This window comes from Salmo trutta, chromosome 36 (assembly GCF_901001165.1).
Source record: "Salmo trutta chromosome 36, fSalTru1.1, whole genome shotgun sequence".
NCBI classification, from domain to species: Eukaryota; Metazoa; Chordata; class Actinopteri; order Salmoniformes; family Salmonidae; genus Salmo; species Salmo trutta.
In genome coordinates this window covers 7,550,922-7,562,605 of record NC_042992.1, presented here as the reverse complement: position 1 = coordinate 7,562,605, position 11,684 = coordinate 7,550,922, and the positions used below count along the sequence as shown (strand labels likewise).

The 11,684-nt window shown below is 44.7% G+C and overlaps 1 protein-coding gene across 1 annotated transcript in view; it reads left to right on the top strand.

The window, feature by feature from the left end:
* LOC115175312 (gamma-aminobutyric acid type B receptor subunit 1) overlaps window positions 1–11,684 on the top strand; it is a gene marked incomplete in the record, with an annotated part of 211,185 nt that overhangs the window by 23,003 nt on the left and 176,498 nt on the right. The window contains 1 exon segment of the mRNA XM_029734486.1: window positions 11,571–11,654. Within this exon segment, the coding sequence (XP_029590346.1) occupies window positions 11,579–11,654 (76 nt within the window).

The following is an 11,684-nucleotide window of genomic DNA, read 5'->3' as shown; positions in this document are numbered from 1 at the left end:
GAGAGAGGAGCGAGAGCGGAGAGGAGCGAGAGCGAGGAGAGGAGCGAGAGCAAGGAGAGGGGAGAGGAGAGAGAGAGGAGCGAGAGCAGAGAGAGAGGAGCTAGAGCAGAGAGAGAGAGGAGCTAGAGCAGAGAGAGAGAGGAGCTAGAGCAGAGAGAGAGAGAGGAGCTAGAGCAGAGAGAGAGGGGCTAGAGCAGAGAGAGGGGAGCTAGAGCAGAGAGAGAGGAGCTAGAGCAGACAGAGCGGAGCTAGAGCAGAGAGAGAGAGAGAGGAGCCAGAGCAGAGAGAGAGGAGCTAGAGCAGAGAGAGAGAGGAGCTAGAGCAGAGAGAGAGAGGCTAGAGCAGAGAGAGAGGGGCTAGAGCAGAGAGAGAGGGGCTAGAGCAGAGAGAGAGGGGATAGAGCAGAGAGAGAGGGGCTAGAGCAGAGAGGAGCTAGGAGCAGAGAGAGAGGTACATTGACACCCTCAACCAGCAGCTAATTATTATGTCCTCTGCATCTAGAGAACATGTCCACTAGTGTGGTACAACACAGGCAGAACCTGAGACCATCATAACCAGCATGGCCTGCACCAGCCTCCCAGTCTGCTCCAGCCCAGGTCAACCTACCAGCCTCCCAGTCTGCTCCAGCCCAGGTCAACCTACCAGCCTCCCAGTCTGCTCCAGCCCAGGTCAACCTACCAGCCTCCCAGTCTGCTCCAGCCCAGGTCAACCTACCAGCCTCCCAGTCTGCTCCAGCCCAGGTCAACCTACCAGCCTCCCAGTCTGCTCCAGCCCAGGTCAACCTACCAGCCTCCCAGTCTGCTCTAGCCCAGGTCAACCTACCAGCCTCCCAGTCTGCTCTAGCCCAGGTCAACCTACCAGCCTCCCAGTCTGCTCCAGCCCAGGTCAACCTACCAGCCTCCCAGTCTGCTCCAGCCCAGGTCAACCTACCAGCCTCCCAGTCTGCTCCAGCCCAGGTCAACCTCCCAGTCTGCTCCAGCCCAGGTCAACCTACCAGCCTCCCAGTCTGCTCCAGCCCAGGTCAACCTACCAGCCTCCCAGTCTGCTCCAGCCCAGGTCAACCTACCAGCCTCCCAGTCTGCTCTAGCCCAGGTCAACCTCCATTCTTGAATTATAATAACAAGACACTTGATGAAATTGAAAATTTGTTCTGGGACATGTGAAACAATTTAAGCACGACAAAGCAACAATAATTAGGAAAACTTATTTTGATAATCTATATAAAATATCCCACAAAGACTTACAACATAACCAGTTAGAAATGTAAAAACATCCTTGGATCAGTCATTAAAAACAACCACAATGTAACAGGCGTCGTATAGAGGGGACCAAGGCGCAGCGTGTTGAGTGCTCATATTGTATTTTAATGAAATCGAACACTTAGACAAATAAACAAAACGACAGCCAACAGTTCTGTCAGGTTACACAAACGAAACAGAAAACAACTACCCATGAAAACCAAGTGGGAAAAGGCTGCCTAAGTATGGCTTCCAATCGGAGACAACGATAGACAGCTGCTTCTGATTGGAAACCATACCCGGCCAAAACATAGAAACACAAACATAGAATGCCCACCCCCCATCACACCCTGATCTAACTAAACAGAGAAAAAAACAGCTCTCTTAGGTCAGAGCGTGACACACAATCCATTAGATTACCCAATAACCCAACAAGAACTAAATGAAAAGCTAAAATCTCTAACACAAAAGAAGGCTTGTGGACTAGATAACATTACAAATGAGATGCTGAAAGACAGCACACCTGAGTTACAAAATGCTGTGCTTAAATTGTTCAACATGGTACTAACTTTTTGCTGCTTTCCTGTTGTCTGGAGTCGTCTCCCCTGTCCACAAAAGTGGAGACAAATCAGACCCAAATAATCAGGGGAATTTGATTGAACAGCAACTTGGGAATGGTTTTCTGTAGCATTTTGAATTCCAGTAGCCAAACGTTTCTTCCATTGAAAAAAAGGTAATAAGTAAATGTCAAATTGGCTTTCTCCTCAACCATCGCACCACTGACCATATATACACTTTACTCGCACGAATTAATAAACACGTCCACAAAAAACTAAATCTTTCCGTGCTTTATTGACTTTAAAATATAATTTACTTATATTTGGCACGGAGGTCTATTCTTCAGAGTTCTCAAAATTGGGCTTGGTGGTAAGGTGTATGACAAAAAAAATGTATGTACACAGAAAACAAGTGTGCAATACAAATCTTATTTTCGTAACGTTGAGGTTTGAGACAAGGCTGCAGTTTGTGTCCAAACCTTTTTCAACATTTATATCAATGAATTAGCAGACATGTTGGACAAATTCTGCAGCAACAGGTCTCTATGACACAGAGGTAAAATACCTGCTACAGTATATGCTGATGATTTGGTTCTTCTATCACCAACCAAAAAAGGTCTTCAATAGAACCTTAACATTCTAGAGCAATATTGCCATAATTGGGCCCTGGCAGTACATTTCTCAAAACAAAAATCATGATTTCCCACCCCCAAAAAAGAGATGTCAGGAACACAGATATAAATTCCCTTTGAACAACACCATAATTGAACACACAAAAAATGACTCATACCTTGGTATGACCATATCTGCATCAGGACATTTTTAAATGGCAGTGAACGCACTCAAAGAAAAAGCCCGCAGAGCATTGTATTCGATAGAAATGCAATTATTCAAAAATTAACATCCCAATTAGAATTTGTAAGAAAATATTTGGCAGCATAATCCTACCAATAGCTCTTTACGGAAGTGAAGTTTGGCAGACACTCAATAAACTGGACTTTAAAATGTGGGACAAACTTCCAATTGAAACCCTACATGCATAATTCTGTCGTAAAATTCTAGAAGTCCATAGAAATACACCAACTAATGCATGTAGGGCAGAATTAGTTAATGAAAATACATTGGCAATGAAAATACAAAAGAATATAATGCCAATTTTGGCTACACCTAAATTCAAGTGTCCAGTTTAAAGCACTTCAAACCCAAGACCTGAGCCTAGAAAGGAGCCCTCTCAGTCAGCTGGTGTTGGACCTATCCAACCAACAAAATCATGAACCAGTCAAAGCACTCATATTTACAACATTGGAAAAACAAAACAAATCTCAAAGCCGACTAAATTGCTATCTGACCCTAAACAGAGAATATGAATTGGCTGATTATCTCTACTCTGTCAGAGATACGAAGCAGAGACAGATCCTTACCAAGTACAGGCTGAGTGACCACCTGGCAGAGACAGATCCTTACCAAGTACAGGCTGAGTGACCACCTCTTGGCAATAGAAACCAGGAGACATAAAAAGACATGGCTACCCAAAGAGGAGCGCTGTCACGACTTCCGCCGAAGTCGGTCCCTCTCCTTGTTCGGGTGGTGTTCGGCGGTTGACGTCACCGACCTTCTAGCCATCGCTGATCCATTTTTCATTTTCCATTGGTTATGTCTTGTCTTCCTTCACACCTGGTTCCAATCCCATCAATTACATGTTGTGTATTTAACCCTCTGTTTCCCCTCATGTCCTTGTCGGTGATTGTTTCATTGTATGTTTGTGCAAGTCATGTGTTGGTGCGCGACGGGTTTTTTACCCATTTTTATTATTTTTGTATATTTTGGTTTTGGAGTTTTGTGAGCACTTATTAAACGACTCCGTTTATACCAAGTTCGTTCTCCTGCGCCTGACTTCCCTGCAACCAACACGCATTACAAGCGTGTACTGTATGTGGCTATTGCACTATGTGGGGGGGGTGGGGGGGGGATTGAGACAGATACACTTTCTCTTCTACTGTGAGAATATTCCTCACCAAGAGATTCATTATTTGCATAAATTAATACATGTATTTCAAGTTGTATCTTATTAAACCCAGAGGAAAAGCTAAAAATACTCATGGGCAACGTCTCCTCTTGCAGCCAAATATGTATTTGCCTGAAATAGCCTGAGAGGCACTGAATAATAACTGCATAGTAATAATTATTCTTGTTGTTGTTATTATTATTATTGTTGAGATTATTACTCCAAATAGTAGTGGTACGGTTAGTAGGGGTGATAATAACGGTAGTAGTTTAGTGGTAGTACTAGTAGTAGTAGTAGTAGTACTACTGATAATGCTACTGTAGTTGTAGTACTGATGTAGTGGTGAGGATGACAGGTTAATGACTAAGTTAATTATAGTTTAGGATGACTAAGTTAATTATAGTTTCAGTAGATAGTGGGTAGAGATATTACAGGTAGACATGATACTAGTGGTAATATTAGTAGAGATATTACAGGTAGAAATGATATTTATGGTAGTAGTAGAGATATTACAGGTAGACATTGTTGGTAATATTAGTAGAGATATTACAGGTAGACATTGTTGGTAATATTAGTAGAGATATTACAGGTAGACATTGTTGGTAATATTAGTAGAGACATTACAGGCAGAAATGATATTTATGGTAGTAGTAGAGATATTACAGGTAGACATTGTTGGTAATATTAGTAGAGATATTACAGGCAGAAATGATATTTATGGTAGTAGTAGAGATATTACAGGTAGACATTGTTGGTAATATTAGTAGAGATATTACAGGTAGACATTGTTGGTAATATTAGTAGAGATATTACAGGCAGAAATTATACTAGTGGTAATATTAGTAGAGATATTACAGGTAGAAATGATATTAATGTTAATGTAACCTCAGCAAAAAAAGAACTGCGTTTATTTACAGCAAATTTAACATGTGTTAAGATTCAACAAACTTAACAAGTTCCACAGACATGTGACTAACAGAAATTGAATAATGTGTCCCTGAACAAAGGGGGGGTCAAAATCAAAAGTAGCAGTCAGTATCTGGTGTGGCCACCAGCTGCATTAAGTACTGCAGTGCATCTCCTCCTCATGGACTGCACCAGATTTGCTAGTTCTTGCTGTGAGATGTTACCCCACTCTTCCACCAAGGTACCTGCAAGTTCCCGGACATTTCTGGGGGGTATGGCCCTAGCCCTCACCCTCCGATCCAACAGGTCTCAGACGTGCTCAATGGGATTGAGATCCGGACTCTTCGCTGGCCATGGCAGAACACTGACATTCCTGTCTTGTAGGAAATCATGCACAGAACGAGCAGTATGGCTGGTGGCATTGTCATGCTGGAGGGCCATGTCAGGATGAGCCTGCAGGAAGGGTACCACATGAGAGAGGAGGATGTCTCCCCTGTAACACACAGTGTTGAGATTGCCTGCTATGACAACAAGCTCAGTCTGATGCTGTGACACACCGCCCCAGACCATGACGGACCCTCCACCTCCAAATCGATCCCGCTCCAGAGTACATGCCTCGGTGTAACGCTCATTCCTTTGTCGATAAACGCGAATCCGACCATCACCCCTGGTGAGACAAAACCGCGACTCGTCAGAGAAGAGCACTTTTTGCCAGTCCTGTCTGGTCCGGCGACGGTGGGTTTGTGTCAATAGGTGACGTTGTTGATTTCTGGTGAGGACCTGCCTTACAACAGGCCTACAAGCCCTCAGTCCAGCCTCTCTCAGCCTATTGCAGACAGTCTTAGCACTGATGGAGGGATTGTGAGTTCCTGGTGTAACTTGGGCAGTTGTTGTTGCCGTCCTGTACCTGTCCCACAGGTGTGATGTTCAGATGTACCGATCCTGTGCAGGTGTTGTTACACGTGGTCTGCCACTCCGAGGACGATCAGTTGTCCATCCTGTCTCCCTGTAGCGCTGTCTTGGGCGTCTCACAGTACGGACATTGCAATTTATTGCCCTGGCCACATCTGCAGTCCTCATGCCTCCTTGCAGCATGCCTAAGGCATGTTCACACAGATGAGCAGGGACCCTGGGCATCTTTCTTTTAGTGTTTGTCAGAGTCAGTAGAAAGGCCTCTTTAGTGTCCTAAGTTTTCATAACTGTGACCTTAATTGCCTACCGTCTGTAAGCTGTTAGTGTCTTAACGACCGTTCCACAGGTGCATGTTCACTAATTGTTTATGGTTCATTGAACAAGCATAGGAAACAGTGTTTAAACCCTTTACAATGAAGATCTGTGAAGTTATTTTGATTTTTACGAATTATCTTTGAAAGACAGGGTCCTGAAAAAGGGATGTTTCTTTTTTTCCTGAGTTTAGTAGAGATATTACAGGTAGAAATGCTACTAGTGGTGGTAGTAGTTGTAATGGTGGTAGTAGTTGTAATGGTGGTACTAGCGGTAATGGTACTAGCTGTAATGGTAGTAGCGGTAAGGGTAGTAGCGGTAATGGTAGTAGCTGTAATGGTACTAGCGGTAATGGTGGTAGCTGTACTAGCGGTAATGGTAGTAGCGGTACTAGCAGTAATGGTAGTAGCGGTAATGGTAGTAGCGGTAGTAGCGGTAATGGTAGTAGCGGTACTAGCGGTAATGGTAGTAGCGGTAATGGTAGTAGCGGTAATGGTAGTAGCGGTAATGGTAGTAGCGGTTCTAGTGGTAATGGTACTAGCGGTACTAGCGGTAATGGTAGTAGCGGTAATGGTGGTAGCGGTAATGGTAGTAGCGGTACTAGCGGTAGCGGTAATGGTAATGGTAGTAGTGGTAATGGTGGTAGTAGTAGTATTAGTAGATATATTATTGTCCCTACTATTTGTTATTATATTTTCCTAGTACTATTCACTGCTACCATTTTTATTTTTGTTATTTATATAATTTATTTACATGTATAATATATTTTTTTAAGTAGCACTATTTAATATTATTATTCATTATTTGATTATGTATATTTTATGCATTGTTGCTTTGGCAATATTTGCGTAATGTTTTTCATGCAATAAAGCAATTTCAATGAGAGAGAGAGAGAGATGGAGAGCGGGAGAGAGGGAGGGAGAGAGAGAGAGAGAGAGAGAGAACCTGCATGGATGGATGGATGGATGGTCTGGAGCTGGACTCCTAGCTGTCTTCATGCCTCTATCCCCACTTGTATGCCTCTATGAACAGTAGTGTTTGTCTGAAGGAGTGTTACTGTTAACGCTGCATTGCAGCAGAGCAGTCTAACACTAGCCTAGCTACCTTCATACTTATGTGCGTCCGAAATGGCACCCTATTCCCTATACAGTGCACTGCTTTTGACCAGGGAACATAGGGCTCAAAAGTACTACACTATATAGGGAATAGGGTGCCATTTGGGAAGCAAATTCACTTTCCAGTACCAGGCCACCTCGCTCTCTACCCGCTGACAGTCACTAGAAATTCCCCTCAATGCAGCAGGAACCTATAAAGGTGACGGCGTGCTCTGTCATGGTTATACAGTTAGTGCGCGTCTCAAATGGCACCCTATTCCCTTTATAGTGCACTACTTTTGACGAGGGCCCCATAGTGCACTATATAGGTCAATAGGGTGCCATTTGCGACTTAGCTGTGGGCTTTTAACTGTCACAGCTCTGTTCCAATGGGTCCTTCACACATGTACAGATGTAGGATCTTAATTTGATCACCCTGTTGTAGGAGAACTTTCGTGCAATGCAGGAAAGGTTGTAGTTTATTTGAGGTTTAAAAAGGCTTTTGATCTTTGTAATTTCCACTTAGAAATGTCAGACTTGATTTTCCCTTAAGAAAAATGTATCAGCCCCTACAAAAATGTCTGTATATTTCCCGTTGCAGCATGATTATTTTCCTGCTGTAGCAAAGGAGCGACTCCCACCTGTACAGTTCAAGACGATAATAATGTGTCCAGATCGATTCATTTCATGGCTGATTGATGGGCTAATCATAAAGTAAATGAAAAAGTCATTTAATAAAAAATCCAATGTAGGATTTATTTCCAATAAAGGTCCAATGCAACCATCTTTATTTCAATATGAAATCATTTCTGGGTAACAATTAAGTACCTTATTGTGATTTCTTAGTAAAGGCAATTTACTAGAGCTGTCTGGGAATGAGGAGGGGAAAACTGAAAACGAGCTCTTATTGGCAGAGAGATTTAGAACTCTCTTCTTATTGGTCTATTAACAAATGTATTCCATTGAGATTTCACCATGGAAGGCCAGAACTCCATCCCACCAAAACACACTGAAATTTTAGGCGGTCTTTTCAAACAGCTCTTACATTAAAAGGTCATTATCATCATTCACAATTTCATACTACTATTCCAACCTCGGTGTGGAAATATATAAAACAGGAAAAGTACTCAGGACTGTGGGGGCACATATCGCGGCGGCATGCAAAGGTATATGGGTTAGGAGAGATATACCTGTGGTGGGCATGCCAGGATTTGTGGATTTGCACAGTGATTATCTGTAAGTGTTTGGCACATTTTAATATGAAGCATCTGGTCTCTGGTGTGACAGGCTTCGTCCTAACTTGCACCCTACTTACTATATAGTGCACTACTTTTGACTCAGATCATAAGTAGTGCACTACGTAGGGATAGGGTGTAATTTTGGACAGATGCAGATTCACTATGATGGTGCCCTCCCCGGGTTTCGTATCCCAACGGTTGGCTTCGGTGGTGTGTTTGAGTGTTTAATTGTGTCACTCCTGTTGTTGGGCTGGGCAACGCTTAACAAAACACTTTTGCACTCACTCTCTTATACCTCCACTTCTCCGCTTTCATCGAGGCCGTGTCCCAAATGGCACCTAATTTCCTATGGGTCCTGGTCAAAAGTATTAAGAATTGGCGTGTCACAGCCTCCCCCTCAAAAGCACTGGATGAAGTGCACCTAAATAGGCCTGCGCTCTCTGGCTGGCTGACTGGCTCTCTGGCTAGCTAGCTGGATGGCTCGGCTGGCTGGCTCTCTGGCTAGCTGGTTGGCGGCTGCTGGCTCCTCTGGCTGGCCGGCTGGCTCTCGGCTGGCCGGCTGGCTCTCTGGCTGGCTCGGCTGGCTGGCTGGCTCTCTGGCTAGCTGGCTGGCTCTTGGCTGGCTGGCTCTCTGGCTACTGGCTAGCTGGTGGCTGGCTGGCTCTCTGGCTGGCTCTCTGGCTCACTGGCTGGCTCTCTGGCTAGCTGGCTGGCTCTCTGGCTAGCTGGCTAGCTGGTTGGCTGGCTCGCTGGCTCGCTGGCACGCTGGCTCTCTGGCTCGCTGGCTCGCTGGCTCTCTGGCTCTCTCTGGCTCGCTGGCTCTCTGGCCCGCTGGCTCTCTGGCTCGCTGGCTCTCTGGCTCCATGCAAAGCAAGCAAGCGTTAGTGGTGCATTGATGTATTGCTAATTAGCCCTATTTCAGACTAGGGCTGGGTTCGATGCCTGGGTCGTATATACTGGGCTGGTGGTGAGTTCCACTGGGCGACAGCAGTAAAGGAATAGGACCAGCATACTATTCTGATTCATTCAAACTAATGAAATGACAGGGAATGGGACTGGGTCTGGGACTGGGAACGGGAATACATTTTTTTGTTTTTATTTCACCTTTATTTAACCAGGTAGGCCAGTTGGAGAACAAGTTTTCATTTACAACTGCAACCTGGCCAAGATAAGCAAAGCAGTGGAACACAAACAACAGAGTTACACATGGAATAAACAAACACACAGTCAATAACACAATAGAAAAATATATATACAGTGTGTGCAAATGTAGTAAGATTAAGGAGGTAAGGCAATAAATAGGCCATAGTGGCGAAATAATTACAATTTAGCAACTAACACTGGAGTGATAGATGTGCAGCTGATGAATGTGCAAGTAGAGATACTGGGGTGCAAAGGAGCAAAATAAGAAATAACATGGGGATGAGGTAGTTGGGTGGGTTATTTACAGTTGCGCTGTGTACAGGTGCAATGATCGGTAAGCTGCTCCGACAGCTGATGCTTAAAGTTAGTGAGGGAGATATAAGGCTTCAGTGATTTTTGCAATTCGTTCCAGTCATTGGCAGCAGAGAATTGGATGAAAGAGCCAAAGAAGGAGTTGGCTTGGGGATGACCATTGAAATATACCTGCTGGTGCGCGTGCTACGGGTGGGTGCTGCTATGGTGACCAGTGAGCTGAGATAAGGTGGGGCTTTACCTTGCAAAGACTTATAGATGACCTGGAGCCAGTGGGTTTGGCGCCGAATATGAAGCGAAGGCCAGCCAACGAGAGCGTACAGGTCGCAGTGGTGGTAGTATATGGGGCTTTGGTGACAAACGGATGGCACTGTGATAGACTACATCCAATTTGCTGAGTAGAATGTTGGAGGCTATTTTGTAAATTACATCACTGAAGTCAAGGATCGGTAGGATCGTCAGTTTTACGAGGGTACGTTTGGCAGCATGAGTGAAGGATGCTTTGTTGCGAAATAGGAAGCCGATTCTAGATTTAATTTGGATTGGAGATGTTGATGTGAGTCTGGAAGGAGAGTTTACAGTCTAACCAGACACCTAGGTATTTGTAGTTGTCCACACATTCTAAGTCAGAACCGTCCAGAGTAGTGATGCTCGACGGGCAGGCAGGTGCAGGCAGCGATCGGTTGAAGAACATGCATTTAATTTTACTTGTATTTAAGAGCAGTTGGAGGCCACGGAAGGAGTGTTGTATGGCACTCGTCTGGAGGTTAGTTAACACAGAGTCCAGTGGTTGTTCCACTGGATATCATAAGGTGAATGCACCAATTTGTAAGACGCTCTGGATAAGAGCGTCTGCTAAATGACGTAAATGTAAATGTAAGTATACAGAATGGTGTCGTCTGCGTAGAGGTGGATCAGAGAATCAGCAGCAGCAAGAGCGACATCATTGATGTATACAGAGAAAAGAGTCGGCCCGAGAATTGAACCCTGTGGTACCCCCATAGAGACTGCCAGAGGTCCGGAAAACAGGTGACTGGGAATGGGAATGAGAATGAGACTGGGTCTTGGGCTGGGAACGAGAACAGGACTGGGTCTTGGGCTGGGAACGGGAAAAAGACTGGGTCTTGGGCTGGGAACTGGAACGGGACTGGCGCTGGGTTGATGCCTGCCCATACACTGGGTAAATGGTAATCTCGTTTAACCCAGAACTAAAATCTTGGGTAATTTGTCAGATGCTCGAAGTCTGTCCGCGAGAGTTTAGGTAAGTGGTGACTGGACAGTCACTACAGTAGGTGGTAGTGGTGGAGGAAATGGACTGGCACCATACTACTGATGCCATCCAAAACTAATGAAATAACAAAGACAGAGACAGGGACTGTAGTTAGATGGAACTCCCACCAAGGTTCTTTGTTCATTAGTGATTATATATGTAACATTTAGCTCTCTTTTATTATACCTCGCCATCTTTCTCTCTCACTGTCTCTCTCTCCCCCCTCTCTTTCTCTGTCTGTCTCCCCCCTCTGAATTTGTGGGAACGTTTGTTGCTATCTGAGTCTCTCTCTCTCTCTGTCTCTCTCTCTCTCTCTCTCTCTCTCTCTCTTTCTCCGCATGGAGAATTCTCTCAAATCCTCTCTCTCTCTCTCTCTCTCTCTCTCTCTCTCTCTCTCTCTCTCTTCTCTCTCTCTTCTCTCTGCCATATTCTCTTTCTCCTCCCTTCTCCCTCCCTTCCTTTCTCTTACCCTCCACCTCTTGGTTTCTCTCTGTCTCTTTGTATTATCCATCTTCAGTGTAACTCTCTCTCTCCTTCCCCCCCCATTCTTAATATCTCTCCACCTCTCCTCTTCTTTCTGCAGGTGGAGGGATGGCACTGTCATTACTTATTTTAATTGTCTTGGTGTTCCCCTTCCTCACGGCGGCCAAACACAATACAACCACGGGTAATGAATTTTTGCTTTCATTTAAATGTG